Source organism: Petromyzon marinus, chromosome 55 (assembly GCF_048934315.1).
Source record: "Petromyzon marinus isolate PM22_M1 ecotype Great Lakes invasive population chromosome 55, UKy_Petmar_22M1.pri1.0, whole genome shotgun sequence".
Lineage (NCBI taxonomy): Eukaryota > Metazoa > Chordata > Hyperoartia > Petromyzontiformes > Petromyzontidae > Petromyzon > Petromyzon marinus.
Window position 1 is genome coordinate 4,041,582 of NC_133721.1, and position 16,396 is coordinate 4,057,977.

At 50.2% G+C, this 16,396-nt stretch overlaps 1 protein-coding gene across 1 annotated transcript in view; it reads left to right on the forward strand.

Annotated features, from left to right (window-relative positions):
* Positions 1-16,017, forward strand: part of LOC116954624 (zonadhesin-like) — a 38,388-nt gene extending 22,371 nt beyond the window's left edge. The window contains exons 12-17 of the mRNA XM_076052247.1: positions 1,546-1,745; positions 3,114-3,252; positions 6,090-6,233; positions 6,649-6,765; positions 8,437-8,536; positions 12,696-16,017. Coding sequence (XP_075908362.1) covers positions 1,546-1,745; positions 3,114-3,252; positions 6,090-6,233; positions 6,649-6,765; positions 8,437-8,536; positions 12,696-12,852 — 857 coding nt within the window. The 3' untranslated portion in view covers positions 12,853-16,017. The remainder of the gene's footprint in view (positions 1-1,545; positions 1,746-3,113; positions 3,253-6,089; positions 6,234-6,648; positions 6,766-8,436; positions 8,537-12,695) is intronic.
* Positions 16,018-16,396: the final 379 nt, after the last annotated feature.

Consider the following 16,396-nt stretch of genomic DNA (forward strand, 5'->3'; position numbering starts at 1 on the left):
GGCAGGGTCCCATCGGTGAGCTCTTCCGGCGGGCAAGGCTGCGATGGCTGGGTCATGTAGCCCGCATGCCCAGCCACCGCATGCCGAAACAGCTTTTGTTTGGCCGGATTGAGGGGGCTAAGCGGACGCGGCACGGGCTAGAGAAGAGATGGAGTGATGTGGTACAGGAGGACGTGGAGCTGAGTGGACTTGCCGATGACTGGTAGCAGCGGTGTCAAGATCGGCCTCTGTGGAGGAGGCTCGTGAAGGATGCTACTGGGCAGTTGGAGGCAGTCGCCCTCCAACAACAACGGAGGGCGGAGGAGCGACGCTCAGAACAACGAGCGGAGCGCCGGGTGGCTAAAGCACAGCAGGTTGGCACAGTAGGGGGCACAGGTGGTGCATCAGCCAGTCATCTCAGTCAGTCGACCCGTGGCACCTGGGTCTGCCCCGTGACCTCCTGCCAGCGGGCGTTCGACACTTCACGTGGCCTCAGGGTGCACATAGCCTGGCACAAGCGTCGTGGTGACGTCACCGCCACTTAGTGGCGAATGGCGGTTGTTGTTGTTACGTTTTATGGGGAGCGGTGGTGTAGCGGTTAGCGCACTGCGCTACGAACCTGGCGACCCGAGTTCGATTCCCGCTCATGGCCAACACCAGTGGGGATTATCTGAAGCGGTCCTGGGCCTCCCCTAGGTCGACTCAGCCACAAATAAGTACTTGGGTGTGGTGTATAAACATCGCCACTGGAGAGACAAAGGCGGTTGGGCGTGGTGCTGGCCACCCCCTTCGTGTGCCGTTCCGGCCTTCATAGGCACTATGCCCCAACAGCTCCGTTAAGGCTACACGGTGGGGGGGAATCTTTGTCTTTGTGTTATTACACAGAATCGGTGTGTGTGTGTGTGCATACACAGAACCGGTGTGTGTGTGTGTGTGCATACACAGAACCGGTGTGTGTGTGTGTGCATACACAGAACCGGTGAGTGTGTGTGTGCATACACAGAACCGGTGTGTGTGTGTGTGCATACACAGAACCGGTGAGTGTGTGTGTGCATACACAGAACCGGCGTGTGTGTGTGTGCATACACAGAACCGGCGTGTGTGTGTGTGTGCATACACAGAACCGGCGTGTGTGTGTGTGTGCATACACAGAACCGACGTGTGTGTGTGTGTGCATACACAGAACCGACGTGTGTGTGTGTGTGCATACACAGAACCGGCGTGTGTGTGTGTGCATACACAGAACCGGTGAGTGTGTGTGTGCATACACAGAACCGGTGAGTGTGTGTGTGCATACACAGAACCGGTGAGTGTGTGTGTGCATACACAGAACCGGTGAGTGTGTGTGTGCATACACAGAACCGGTGAGTGTGTGTGTGCATACACAGAACCGGTGAGTGTGTGTGTGCATACACAGAACCGGTGAGTGTGTGTGTGCATACACAGAACCGGCGTGTGTGTGTGTGCATACACAGAACCGGCGTGTGTGTGTATACACAGAACCGACGTGTGTGTGTGTGTGCATACACAGAACCGACGTGTGTGTGTGTGTGTGTGCATACACAGAACCGACGTGCCCTCTAAACAGCGTCTACGTCGAGCGCATGTCCGCCTGCCCGTCCACCTGCGGGGACTTGGCCGCTTCTTCGAACTGCGAGCTTCCCGACGTGGAGGGCTGCCAGTGCATGCCCGGGTTCGTGATGAGCGGCTTCGACTGCATCCCCTTCACCCAGTGCGGCTGCCTCTACGAGAACTCCTACCGCGAGGTGACGGGGGGGGGGGGGGCCCAGTGGCGACCGACGTGAAGAACGCGGCATCTCCAGTTGTGCGCGCAACGTAATGCCATTGCTCGGTCGATTCGCTTCGCTCCAACAATAATGATAACGCGTCTCGCGTATGTGTGTGTTGAGCTTTCTTCGCAGCGTACGTTGCCCAACCGTGCTAAATCGGAGGTGGGGATTAAATCGCATATTTGAGTAGATTGACGATCCTCTAAGCATGGCTATCCAAGGGAAACCGATCAACCAGCCGTGCGTTTGGAAGTGGAATTGTATGGGAGCTCTAATGGGGATGTATCCAGGTTTACCAGCAACACGAACAACACTCAAGCTTGGTTCATTCATCACGCTCCTCGTGCTAAAACCCCATCTGCAGGCAAGAGACTCTCTAGACCAGGGGTCGACAACCTGCGGCTCCAGGCCCCGCATGCAGCTCTTCATGGAACTGCTTAGAGACGTTATTATGAAGGGCCACCGTCTTGTATTCACCACATCGCATTGCTGCTCTTGAAATCCGTAATAGTTATTTTTTTTTTTGGGTTAGATCGCGTAAATATAAATGTGTATTTAAACCCGCAACTCCCAGACACAGCCAATTAGTAAGGTTTGTAACGTAAACAGAACGTGCCAATTCGTTACAAGTACAGCACACCGGTGTGTTGGTGAGTAAACCCATAACAACATTTACAATTTGACTACCGTGACGTTTCGCCAGTAATTACGACTAGCATCATCAGACGACAGCCAGAGTTATAGAGAAATCCTCTTGTTTCGGTCTTAAATAGAGGGATAAATGTGATGTTGTCACTTGTGCATCAATCACAATGTGTGTGTGTGCATGTAGAGGGCACAGGTGGTGCATCAGTCAGTCATCTCAGTTAGTCGACCCACGGCACCCCTGAGTCTGTCCTGTGACCTCCTGCCAGCGGGCGTTCGACACTTCGTGGCCTTAACGTGCACCTAGCGTTGCACAAGCACCGTGGTGATGTCACCGTCACTTAGTGGCGAATAGTGGTTGTTGTTGTGCCGTTACATGTGGGGAGTAGCAGTTAGCGCGCTGTGCTACGAACCGAGCGACCCGAGTTCGATTCCTGCTGTAAGAAAACATCGATGACGAATATCTGAACCGCTCCAGGGTCTCCCTAGGTCGACTCGGCCTCAAATGAGTACCTGATGTTGCGTGTAAAACATCGCCCATGAGGGAGACAAAGGTGACCGGGCGTGGTGCTGGCCACCCACCCCATTCGTGTGCCATGCCAGCCTTTATAGGTGTTAGCTAACAGTACTACTCCAACAGTCTGTTAAGGCTATAACAGAGGTTCTTTGTCTGTGTGTGTGTGCGCGTGTTCTGTGAAGGCTGGAGAGACGTTTTACGCATCCGGCTGCAACAAGAACTGCACGTGCATGAAAGCAAACTTGGTGCAGTGCACGGACACGAGCTGTGGCGCCAATGAACTCTGCACCGTTGGCGATTTTACCATCGGCTGCTTTGCCGGTGAGCATCACGAATCCGCGGTTTGCCTTGGAATAGGAAGCGGTGACGGCGTTCGTTCCGGAGCTGTCCGCGTACGTGGGCACGGGGGTGCTGAACACGAGCCCCACCACGCCGCGTTGACACTGTGCCACCCGTCATTGCAACATCCAGTGACTGAGCAAAGGTGGAAAAAAATTAATCTTATAGATGGGGTCACTCTCAAAAACAATAGCATCTGGCCAACCCAACAGCGATCGCTTTACAAGCCCGGCCCTGCAATGAGACCCCGAAAGTCACAACTGGTCCCGGCGTTGCTTGTCGAAGGACATGCTGCTGACTAAGCATCATTACTTTAATGGACAGGTCACAACGGTTGTTTATGTATTTACCCATAATGCTCAACAACAATGGCCAGTGAGGGTTTCTACATTTGCAATAATGACTGACACACATTCTTCGCTTTACTAAGAGCCTTTGTTGTTGGACATGAACACTCTTATTTAGGCCCGAACTTCGTCGTCTATCCAACGGTCTCTTCCCCTTGTGCCATCCCTTTTTATATCCCTCGAGTCCCCCTTTCTCGAAGGTTCACTCACCCCTAATTCCCTCAGCCAATCCCCGTCCTCCTTCAACGGTTGTCAACTGTTTACCCGACAGTCAAACCTCGTTTTCCCACCTTTTACGTTTGAATTTCTCCTCCAATCAGTTTGATTCTCTCTCTGCACCAATCAGAGGCCTTGACACACTTCCTGACTGTCCGTTAGCACGTGCACCAAGTCATGTAAGTGGTCTGTAGTTGTCGGTCTTTACAGCACCTGTTTTTACTCTTATTCATTGACCAGCATAGAGGTGTCTGGTATTCACAATTGTTCAGATATCGGAAGGCAGAGAGACCACTGATCATTGTACAACAGCTTACTGTGTGCTCGAGTGAAACTCTCCGGGGGAGAACACAAATAAATCAACGATTCAAACGTTGTTCTACATCTCCAACACGTACTTCTGGGTTACCAGACGTCGTGTTAGCATGCCTGGCCGTGCTGATGAGAGCCAAGAGGTCAGAAGGAGTCAGAATAATGTTGTGTTAGCATGTGAGCATGTAGTGTTAGCACGATGTGTTGTGTTAGCATGTTGTGTTAGCAGGCCTGGCTGTGCTGTTGAGAGTCAGGAGGTTATAAGGAGGTCAGAAGTCAGAAGGATGGTGTGTTAGCATGTTGTGTTGTGTTAGCATGTTGTGTTGTATTAGCATGTTCTGTTAGAATGTTATCATGTTGTGTTAGCATGTTAGCATGTTCTGTTAGCATGTTGTGTTAGCATGCCTGGCTGTGCTGATGAGCGTCAGGAGGTTGAATCCTACCCTGAGCTTGCTAAAGCAACTACTGCTGGTAATGTTGTTGTCTGGTAGGCCCAATATAGGTGGCAAAACGATGTTTTATTTTTTGCGCGGAGCTTAGCAACGGAGGTGCGATGTATTTATTTGATTGATTTATACATTCTGACCACAGCTGTCCGAATTGTCTCGCATTGCATCGGGGTAACGTATGCATGTACGTACGTAGAACTTCTTTCACAGCGTACGTAGCCAACCGTGCTAATCGGAGTCACGGCACCTGTGGCCATCCGTCCTTGCTCACGATTCGATGGATTGCCACGACTCCATTCACAAACACGTTGTCTTTGGCCATCGTGTTTGAATTTGGCACCTCCAGTGGCTGCAACATTTACGTGAACCAAGCGCGTGCGATGGATAAGAATCGACACCAATATCTTATTCACATCCAAAGTTGTGCTCAAACAGAATCAGAATATGTATTTATATTGGAGGAAATTCGACCAGCTATGAAGCTCTTTTTAACAGATGTCCAGTAGTCGACAAACAGCAGAGGGAGAACAACTCCCATCGTGCCTTGGATGCTTGTCATGTGACCACGACATTTACATGTACTATCACATGGCCACATCATTGAACTACAGTGGTCCTTCGGTTTACGATGCCATCGATTCACAATATTTAAATTCACGATCTTCCTCCCGTAGGGTGCCCATTGTTTCCATTAACGATATATTTTCGATTAACGATAGATTTACGATATCACGCGGACCCACCAATTTCGGCCAATCTGAGCGCTACTAAGTGGACCCGGCAGCAGACCTCAGCCAATCAGCGATGACGCCATTTTACGAGCGTTTTCAGAGCAACTGGCTGCTCGCTTTTCAATGTTTGATGTTGCGTTGCTTATGGAAACAACTCTCTTGAACACTTAGTGTTTTTTTACTTAAAAGTTAAATAGGATAATAATGGCCCATACAATTAATGTGAAGAAAGACAAGAAAGTGAGGAAAAAATGTTCTCCCACCCCAACTTCTCCATCAACCCCTTAAGCCATCCATCATCTCCTTAGCCTAAGGAAATGTTTATTTTATGCTCTATTTATGCACATTTTTAAGCTCTATGTATTCATTATTCATGTTTCTATTAATATGAATGCTTGAATGTGTTCTTATGACGTGTATTTATTAAAATTGCGTGTTTAAATATCAACCTTGTTTTGAGGATGGAAAAGGTCAACTTCCGACCGTCTTGGAAAGAAATGGATTAACGATAACTTCAATTCACGATGGTTTTTGTGGAACCGATTAATATCGTTAACCGAGGGACCACTACATACATATTTCTTGTTTGAGTTTGCGGCCCATACAATGACGCGGCCACATGTTCAGCTGTCCCCTGCTGGGAGCGCATGCCAGCGGCGGTCACGTCGATAGCGACGCTCCTCCGGTGGGGTGGGGAGGTTTTAAAGTTCTACAGCTTTGCGAGAAGAGGTTGTTGTTGATATCCAACGATGGTTTCCTTGCAGATGATCCGTGCGCTCACGTAACCTGTGAGAATGGAGGCACCTGCTCATCGTTGAGTGGACAGCAGGTCACGTGCCAGTGTCCCCCCCCATTCACAGGAGACCGTTGCGAGAGCACAATGAGCCCAGCGAGCACAGCGAGCCCAGGTATAGTTTGCCAAAACAAGCAGGGTTTTGGGGAGGGTGAGGTGGGTGGGGGGGTGACGTAATCAAACAAGAGCTGTGGAACGGCCCTCGTAGGCCACAGGGGTTCACAGGTAAGACGCTCGTGAAACACGTCTATAACCGGTGCCAGAATTTGCTTGTGTTGACCCAATGCCACCGATATTATGCACCCCGAGAAGGCCCTCACGCGGCTAATGATATGCATCAAAAACACGTGTTTTTTACGTGGAGGCACGGATGTGTGATAGGAGGCGTGTCGCCCATCTGCATTTTTACTTTGCGATTTCTTTTTCTCCACAACGATGGGCTGGGTAGGGTTTTAGGGTTTACGCGCGCTTCAAAAAATCCACACGCGTTGCGGCCGTGTATCTGGTGTGTGCGCGTCTCTGCCGACCAGGCGACCTGTGTGCTGCTGGGAACACATGCTTGAACGGAGGAAGCTGCACAGAAGTAGGTGGACAAATTCACTGTCGCTGCCCCGACTTCTACACTGGAGACCGATGTGAAACCAAAGGTGAGGCCACAAAACAACCGCCTCGATTTTAACTTGGCACTCATCAGAATATGAAATATTTGTTCATCCTGGAGGAATCCGATGAGCAATACAGCTCTTTTTCACAGATGTCCAGTAAAGGTGGGTAAGAAAGTTACAACAAACAATACAAAACACGATAGGAGTGCAAAGTATCGGAAATGTAAGCAAATTATACAAAAAAAAACTTGTATTTTACCAGGCAAAGCCCACTGAGCTAGTAGCTTATTTTTCAGAAATGACCTGGCCACACAAGATAGTTCAACGAAGTGGCTTATCACGTGGACAGCACCAATGTTATCTTGCCTGTACAATTGTGCGTGTTTGTCATTATTCATTCATAATTATATTGGTGGTGGAACATAAGGATGAGTATTCTATTCGAGCACAGGGAATGCCAACGTTCGCCATGGCGAGATTGCTTAGAGAGAGAGTTCGTGTCATTTTACTGTTCCTCTTCCTCCGTTGAAGAAGCGCAGACCAAAGTGGTCCATAATACAGGTTTTTTTGTTAGATCGCGTAAACATATAAATGTGGTGTTAAACCCGCCATCACCCGACACAGCCAATTAGTAAGGTTTGCCACGTAAACAGAACATGACAATTTGTTACTAGTACAGCACTAACCGTTGTGTTGCAGAGCCAAGCCACAACATTTACAATCTGAGTACGACGTTTCACCAGGAATTACAACAAGCATCATTCATCGTCATACTCAGATTGTAAATGTTGTGGCTTGGCTCTCCCAACACACCGTTGTGCTGTACTAGTAACAAATTGTCATGTTCTGTTTACATGACAAACCTTACTAATTGGCTGTGTCGGGTGGTGGCGGGTTTAACGACACATTTATATATTTACGCGATCTAACCCAAAATAATAACTTGTATTATGGATGATGTTGGTCGCGAAAGCCTGCCACGTGTTCAACAGACCAAATGGGGTTTACTACGGTCCATAGTTGTGTTTGCATGGCCACAATCGCACAACCGTGACTCGTCTTCATTGTATCTTTAGAGGTCTCTATGGGTCCCTGTCTCAGTACGTCTCTATATATTTTCATGCGTTTACTACGTGGCCCATAGTTTGGGTTGCATGGCCACAACCGCATTACCGTGGATTTAATTTGCAATTCACAAAGGAGATGTGCGCATCGACCTGTTCATGTTCTGATGCGGTTGATGGTTCCACCGGTGTCTTCGAGGAGGAGGAATGTCAAAGTCAGGAGATGCGATGTATGTGTCTCCACTGAGGTGCTCGTAGATGATGATGATACTTTGTGTACTGATCATTTGTGAAGTGCCCTTGTTAATCTGTAAACCAGGACGACACACAAAGACAAAGATCGCCCGTATAGCTGAAGCAAACTGTTGGGGCAAATGCTGTTAGTGAGCACTTATGAAGGCCAGTATGGCACACGAGGGGGTGGGTGGCCAGCACCACGCCCGACTGCTTTTGTATCCCCAGTGCCGATGTCTACACATCGCACCAGGTACTTAGTTGAGGCTGAGTCGACCTCAGGGAGGCCCAGAACCAATTCAGCTAACCGTCACGGGTGTTGGCCGTCAACGGAAATCAAACTCGGGCCACCAGGTTCATAGCGCAGCCCTACCGCTCCCCATTTGTTTGACAAACACTTGTTTCATGTTTTTAGATGCGACGGTGACGATCATCATCGCGGTGGTGTGCAGCGTGGGTGGAGTCCTGATCATCGTTGTCGTCACCGTCCTTTTGGTCAAGTACCTCCGAAACAGGCGAGCGCCACACAGCCACACACACCAGTTTCTCCCTCCCCTCCAACCCCCACACAGCCACACACACCAGTTTCTCCCTCCCCCACAGTCACACACACCAGTGTCTCCCTCCCACCCCACACAGCCACACACACCAGTTTCTCCCTCCCCCCCAACCCCCACACAGCCACACACACCAATGTCTCCCTCCCCTCCAACCCCCACACAGCCACACACACCAGTTTCTCCCTCCCACCCCACACAGCCACACACACCAGTGTCACCCCCCCCCCCCCCCACACAGCCACACACACCAGTGTCTCCCTCCCCCCCCACACAGCCACACACACCAGTGTCTCCCTCCCCCCCCCACACAGTCTCACACACCAGTGTCTCCCCCCCCACACACAGTCACACACACCAGTGTCTCCCCCCCCCACACAGCCACACACACCAGTGTCTCCCCCACACACAGCCACACACTCCAGTGTCTCCCCCCCCACACAGCCACACACACCAGTGTCTCCCCCCCCACACAGCCACACACACCAGTGTCTCCCCCCCCCACACAGTCACACACACCAGTGTCTCCCTCCCACCCCACACAGCCGCACACACCAGTGCCTCCCTCCCCCCCCCACACAGCCACACACACCACTGCCTCCCCCCCACACAGCCACACACACCAGTGTCTCCCTCCCCCCCACCCCACACAGCCACACACACCAGTGTCTCCCCCCCCACACAGCCACACACACCAGTGTCTCCCTCCCACCCCACACAGCCACACACACCAGTGTCTCCCTCCCACCCCACACAGCCACACACACCAGTGTCTCCCCCCACACACAGCCACACACACCAGTGTCTCCCTCCCCCTCAACCCCCACACAGCCACACACACCAGTGTCTCCCCCCACACACAGCCACACACACCAGTGTCTCCCTCCCCCTCAACCCCCACACAGCCACACACACCAGTGTCTCCCCCCACACACAGCCACACACACCAGTGTCTCCCCCCACACACAGCCACACACACCAGTGTCTCCCCCCCCACACAGCCACACACACCAGTGTCTCCCCCCCCACACAGCTACACACACCAGTGTCTCCCCCCCCCCACACAGCCACACACACCAGTGTCTCCCCCCCCACACACAGCCACACACACCAGTGTCTCCCCCCCCACACAGCCACACACACCAGTGTCTCCCCCCCCCCACACAGCCACACACACCAGTGTCTCCCCCCCACACACACCAGTGTCTCCCCCCCACGCAGCCACACACACCAGTGTCTCCCCCCCACACAGCCACACACACCAGTGTCTCCCCCCCCCACACACAGCCGCACACACCAGTGTCTCCCTCCTCCCCCACACAGTCTCACACACCAGTGTCTCCCCCCCACACACACCAGTGTCTCCCTCCCCCCCCACACAGTCACACACACCAGTGTCTCCCCCCCACACAGCCACACACACCAGTGTCTCCCTCCCCCCCACACAGTCACACACACCAGTGTCTCCCTCCCCCCCCACACAGTCTCACACACCAGTGTCTCCCCCCCCACACAGCCACACACACCAGTGTCTCCCCCCCACACAGCCACACACACCAGTGTCTCCCCCCCACACACCAGTGTCTCCCCCCCCACACAGCCACACACACCAGTGTCTCCCCCCCCCCACACAGCCACACACACCAGTGTCTCCCCCCACACAGCCACACACACCAGTGTCTCCCCCCCACACACATCAGTGTCTCCCCCCCCCCACACAACCAGTGTCTCCCTCCACCCCTACCCCGATGGACTATCATGAGTTGGCCGGGTACCTCGCAGGTCAGTGTGCGGAGCATACCACCGCTCAGATCCTTGGTTGCAATCCAGAGAGCTGCCTCCGATTTAACCGGGTCCTGTGCAGTGGATTCAGAATCAGAATCTTTATTTATACTGTAGGGGTAATCTGATGAGCATTAAAGCCCTTTTTCACGGATGTTCAGTAGGGGCAGGTCAGAACGATACGGATTTATGGACTCGGCCTGGTTACCGATTGACTGCACGAAAAAATTATATTAAATTTGATTTGGTGGACCAACTTAATTTGGCTCAATTTCAGTTCTGAGAATAAAAAAAATAATATATACATAAAAATGATAAAATGGTTTTGAATGTCATGCACAACTGTCTGTAACAGGGCAGGTGGGAAAGTGCTGCCTCCCGCTTTGTGAACCAAAGGCCACTAGATCTCAGAAGTAGAGGCAGTAGAAGCAGATAATTAAGTGAATTGTCACTCCCAGTGGCCGCGGGGTTCTCGCAAGCCAATGCATCACGTTCACGTCATTCCAGCCCGAGTCTTTTTTTGCGTTTCCTTAACAGGAACAATCTCCTGCAGTCGCAGTCATCTTTACACATACGTCCAATTAGTCTTAATAAAGGTTTTTTTTTGGGTTAGAATGCGTTATTTATAAATGTGTCCCAACCCTTCACCACCCGACACGGCCAATCAGTAAAAAATGTGTCACGTTGAAAAAAAGACAAATAGTTCACTACTTTAGCCCACCGGTGTGTTGAAGAGTGGATCCATAACATTTAGAATTTGAGTAGTACGACGTTTCGCTGGAAATTACATTCAGCATCTTCGGGAGATTTGCCAGAATAGTGAAGCCATCCACCTGCTTCCGGTCTTAAATGGTGCAGGATGACGTCATCCTTGTTGATCCCCATCATAATTCGAGATCAGAGGCGGAGGTGGGGTGTGGGGGTGTATGCAATCATGTGATAGATCAGTAATCAGCCCCTTAGCATGTGACTCACCTGTAAGGAATTGCAGTATGTGTTGTGTATTACTGCTATAATAAGCCAAGAATGTGCGTGTGTCCCGCGCGTGACGTCAGTCCACATGAGGCCCACCCCCCCGCGTGACGTCACTCCACAACGAGGCCCACCCCCCCATCATTAATATTCATGAGTGGGTGGATTTTTACGCTAACGCAGAGGAAGGTCGAGCTGAATTAAATAAATTATTATGCAAAGTCGCTTCAAATGTGACGTTTCTTTACAGAAAGTGACGGTGAAAAAAATTATACGCAGCACACTGCTACATCCGTACGTGACGTCACTACAAAAGACCCCCCCCCCCGACATTAATAATCATGAGCGGGTAGATATTTACACTCCCGCAGGTCAAGAATGTGTGTCCCACACGTGACGTCACTCCACATGCCTCACCCCCTCTTTCTCCTGCTGCCGATCCCTCTGTAAATTGCATCCCCACCTGCTCGCTCGTTATGGCAGCCCCTCCCCTCCCTCCCCCCCTCGGATTAGCTGACGCTTGCTAGTCTTCTGTTTGCTAGCCTTACATTTACTTACAAATTCCATCCCTGGCCCCGCCCACTTACCCTTGAATGTACCCACCACACACGTATATAACCTCTTGTGGCAGTAGCTCCCTCGCTACATTTCCTCTTGCCTCAGCAGTCCGCCTGCTGTATTGCTTCACCTGAGGACGATGGCTTGTGTTGCTTCAAAACGTCGTGATCTATTATGTTTCTACCTACGTGACTTGACTGAAAGAGACAAAGAGTATGGATTCCTGCAGTCATGAAAGCTTCAAATCAAGATTAATAATACTGGTCGCGAAAGCCTACGTGTTATACTGACGTCCAATTAGCACGGTTGGCTACATACGGTGCGAAAGAAGTTCGTGTTAAACAAACCCATGGGCTCCACGACTCCATGGCTTGTCGCTGTTAATGCAACACGCAGCTCGTGCTGCATGAGACTTGCATCCCAGCACCCAGGATCCCTTGAATGTTCACTATTAACATCCACCCGGTAGTCTCGCGTAAAGTGTCAGCTTGCGGTGAACGGTGGGAGAAGCGACGGGGCTCACTGTAATGCTGCACGTATGTGTGTGTACGTTGAACTTCATTTGTACGTTATCAGAGGTTGTGGGGGGAAGGACACCAAACTAAAGCACAAAAAGCAGTTCTAAAGATATGAGTTTGTCAAACTCCATTATTTAAAAATGCACAGCTCCAGTGGCTTCCTAATATCGGAAGAGGCTCATTCCAGACGGCCGCAGAAGCGCACCTGAAAGCGCCACGCCATGCGGTGACCATCTGTGCAGGAGTCGGGCGCGATCTTAATCTGAGCCGTGCTCTTCCATGCGCAGGTCAAAGTCCCAGCTATTGCAGGAGGAGGGCGACGACGATGACGACATCATCACGGTCGCCAGCGGCTCATCGACGCCGCGCTTCAATTACGACAATTCGGAATTCAACGTCGAGTTCACGAGCAGCGATCCCTGGAATGCGCGCTTGAACGACTGAAGATGTTCCTGTCGTCACGACCGTGGGAAAAAAAAACCCCGCATTGGCGAGAGAGTGTCGTTGCAGCTGCAAATCACAGCAACGAGCAAACAAAAAACGCATCGGTTCGTTGAGATGGAGGTGTCCAGAGGAAGTCGTGGCTGTGACTCCCTCTCTAAGGCCGTGAACGCCAAATGTCTCGCAGACCCCGTTAAACGAAAATGTCTTACAGACCCAGTTAACCCCAAATGCACTTAACCCCAAATGTCTTACAGACCCCGTTAACCCCAAATGTCTTACAGACCCCATTCACCCCAAATGTCTTACAGACCCCGTTCACTCCAAATGTCTTATAGACCCCGTTAACCGCAGGTGTCTTCGCCGTGCAGTCTGAGGGTCCTTGCGTCACCTTGGTGAGGCCGCTTGAGAAACTCTTGGTGTTCGTGGCCCAATTAGGCACACGTTTGCCTCAAAGTTATTTACCAGGTCCCTCGGCTGCCGGACGGTGCACACTTGACCTCCAAGGTCTGCCCTCACAGTATCCCACCATCTGACTTTGAGGGCCTCCCCTCGTTCTCAAAACCTCTGGGTGTCACTCTTATGCGCTTTTCACTAACCTGCTTTCCCCATATCATACAAAGACAATGATCCCCCCGTATTGCCTGAACAGACTGTTGGGGCAAGTGCTGCTAGCGAGCACCTTTGAAGGCTCGTACGGCACACAAGCAGGTGGATGGCCAACACCATGCCCGGCCACCTTTGTCTCCCTTGTGGCGATGTTTACACATTACACCTGGTACTCATTTCAGTTTCAGTTTTCAGTTTAATTTATTAGGTATAACCCTGTGAGCCATGCGGCTCTTGACTCGGGTGCAACCGCAACAAAACAAAAACATGAACAAGAAACATCTTAAAGTGACTACACGCAACAGAACAATCCTGGAAAAAACAGCAAAGTCTTCCAGAAAAAACACCGCATTTCAATGCTGTGTGCAAAAATCCCAGTGGGATGCAAGTCAAACAATAACAACCATAAGACAATGCAGATTAAAGTTATCAGGCCAACTCTGTACTACAACAAACAAATATGGCCAGACCAAATCGTCCTCAAAATCAACAAAATAAAGCCACAAAAACAATGTTACAGTGATCATAGGAACTGTGATTCAAATCCAACAACAAACGATATACATAACATGTACGACCAAACCCCGCAGCCATAGCTGGCTGCATGAGTCACTCCATAACAGCAGGAGCATCAGTAGCAGAATCTAAATTTCTCAATACACCTTTAAAGATCAGAACCACAATCAAAACTCAAGATCATACTTTGCAGCGGTCATCCGGAATGATACAATTGATTTCAGGACATTTTGAATAGCAGTGGCAGCTAGGTGTGTATAACTCCTCTAGAGCAGTTTTGAGTGAAGATCTCACAGGGTAGTGATCCAAGTTGCAGTTTATTGGCGACAGCATTCCAGACCCTGGGGGCATCAATAGAAAAGGCCCTTCCTCCAGTATTTGTATGGCAATAAGGAATGTGAAGCTGGTAAATGAGCGAAGACCTTAGGTCACATTTGTTCTTCGAAACAGTGAGGAGATCCAGCAGGTAGTCTGCTGCTTTTTTTGTAAGTACATCGTGAATAAATAAGATCTGATACACAAGCTGTCGATCATTAAGAGAAGTTAAGTTTGACCCAATGTAGAGATCGCAGTGGTGGGTCCTATATGGGCAGTTCAATGCAAATCTTAAGGCCGAGTGATAAATTGAGTCAAGCTTCAGTAAATTATTGGGGGCTGATTTATATACGATGTCAGTAATCAATTCCAAGTGGAACATAGGGGGGAAGCAGTGCTTGTGTCGATACAGAAAACATTTTTTTTTATTTTGTCTTTTTACCAATATAATCATTGTGATCTTGAAAATTCAGTTTTGAATCAAAGATGACCCCAAGATACTTATAGATCTTGACTTGCTCTATTTGATAATTATTTAAGGAATGTAATTGGGGAAAAATAACTTCCTGCTTTAGTCCTGGTGAGAAGCATAGCACCTTGATTTTGGAGGTATTCAGGACCAGTTTAAGAGCAACTATCTGATGTAGTTTGTTGAAATCACCCTGAAGCTTAGCAATCACGTCATCCGGAGAGCGGCCAGCAGTAATCAGTATCGTGTCATCTGCAAACAGATTTACCCTGGAATTGTAACGATCTGCATCATGAAGGCGGTTGGGAGGCCGAGTCGACCTAGGGGAGGCCCAGGACCAGCTCAGATAATCGTCACCAGCGTTGGCCGTGAGCGAGAATCGAACTCGAGTCACCGGGTTTGTAGCGCAGCGCGCTAACCGCTACACCACCGCTCCCCACCTCACCACCGCTCCCCACCTCTCATCCTACAACACACACACGCACGCCCATCCCACTTGGCGCAACCTAAATGCCGCATGGGAACGTAGGGGGCGGGGTGGCTGCCCACTCCTGCCCACCCACGACATTTGTACAAGCCACATGCGGTGCGCCCTCGGCATCCTCTATTGGCACCCCAGGCTTATCAACACGTGTCCTGGGCCCGGAGGGCATCGTGCCTAAACATCAAAGTTGCACTCCGTCTCATGGCCCCCTTTCTCCCAGCCGCCTTCGTGATGCAGATCGTTACAATTCGAAGCGTTTCCCTGACCACTCAAGTACGAGAAGGTGCTCAAAATTATCCACGCAGCCCCTGAGCCGGTGGTGGAAATTCCACATTTCTATGGGTTGTGACGAAAGTCCATCCATGGCAACAACCAACGTTGACTTCCACACAAAGTAGCACTTATTTTATCGACCCTCTAAAAGGATGAAGGGGCTCATATTTAGCCCGGCTCAGGAGTTGGACTCGCACATTTCTAGATACGAGCCACGTACTCCGAAGCAGCACTGCGATAACCCCTACGACCCAAGCTCACAAATCCGTCACTGCTGCATCCAGTATCACCATGTCCTTCTGATGACCGAGATGAAGGTGCAAAAAGCTGTCCCCAACTACCTGCAACCGCCATCACCTGTTGGTGCAGACCTCACCTGTGGGCCTAAGTGCTGAACAGCGCAAATCGCCCAGCACTTCCTAGTCGGGCTTGCCCTGACTCTTGGGTGCAATTCACAATTTGTTTTATTTTAAATACAAACAATAAAGCAAAACGTGGCTGATGTATTTTCAAGAAGCGTGTTTACATTTGGGCAAAAGTTAATTAAGGAATGGGTGTTATCGGTGTCTGGGTTTTTACACATCTCTACGCATGGTTGGTTATCGAATGCATTGAATACAGTTGGTGGATTCGGTTCTGCCGAATACCGGCCGTCACCTCAAACCACTAACCGCCGTGAATTTCACGTCCCTTCATGTAGACCATCACCTGTTGGTGCATGCTTCAATGTATAAAGTGCCCTTAAACAATCGTTCTATAGAGTGCTGTGCATGAAAAGGCAGAAAATTGTTTAATATCAACCAAGAAAAGTCAGACATTTTGAAAATAACTCGGGGGAAAGCAATTTTAAACAGATGTGTTTAATTTAGATTTGAAGATTT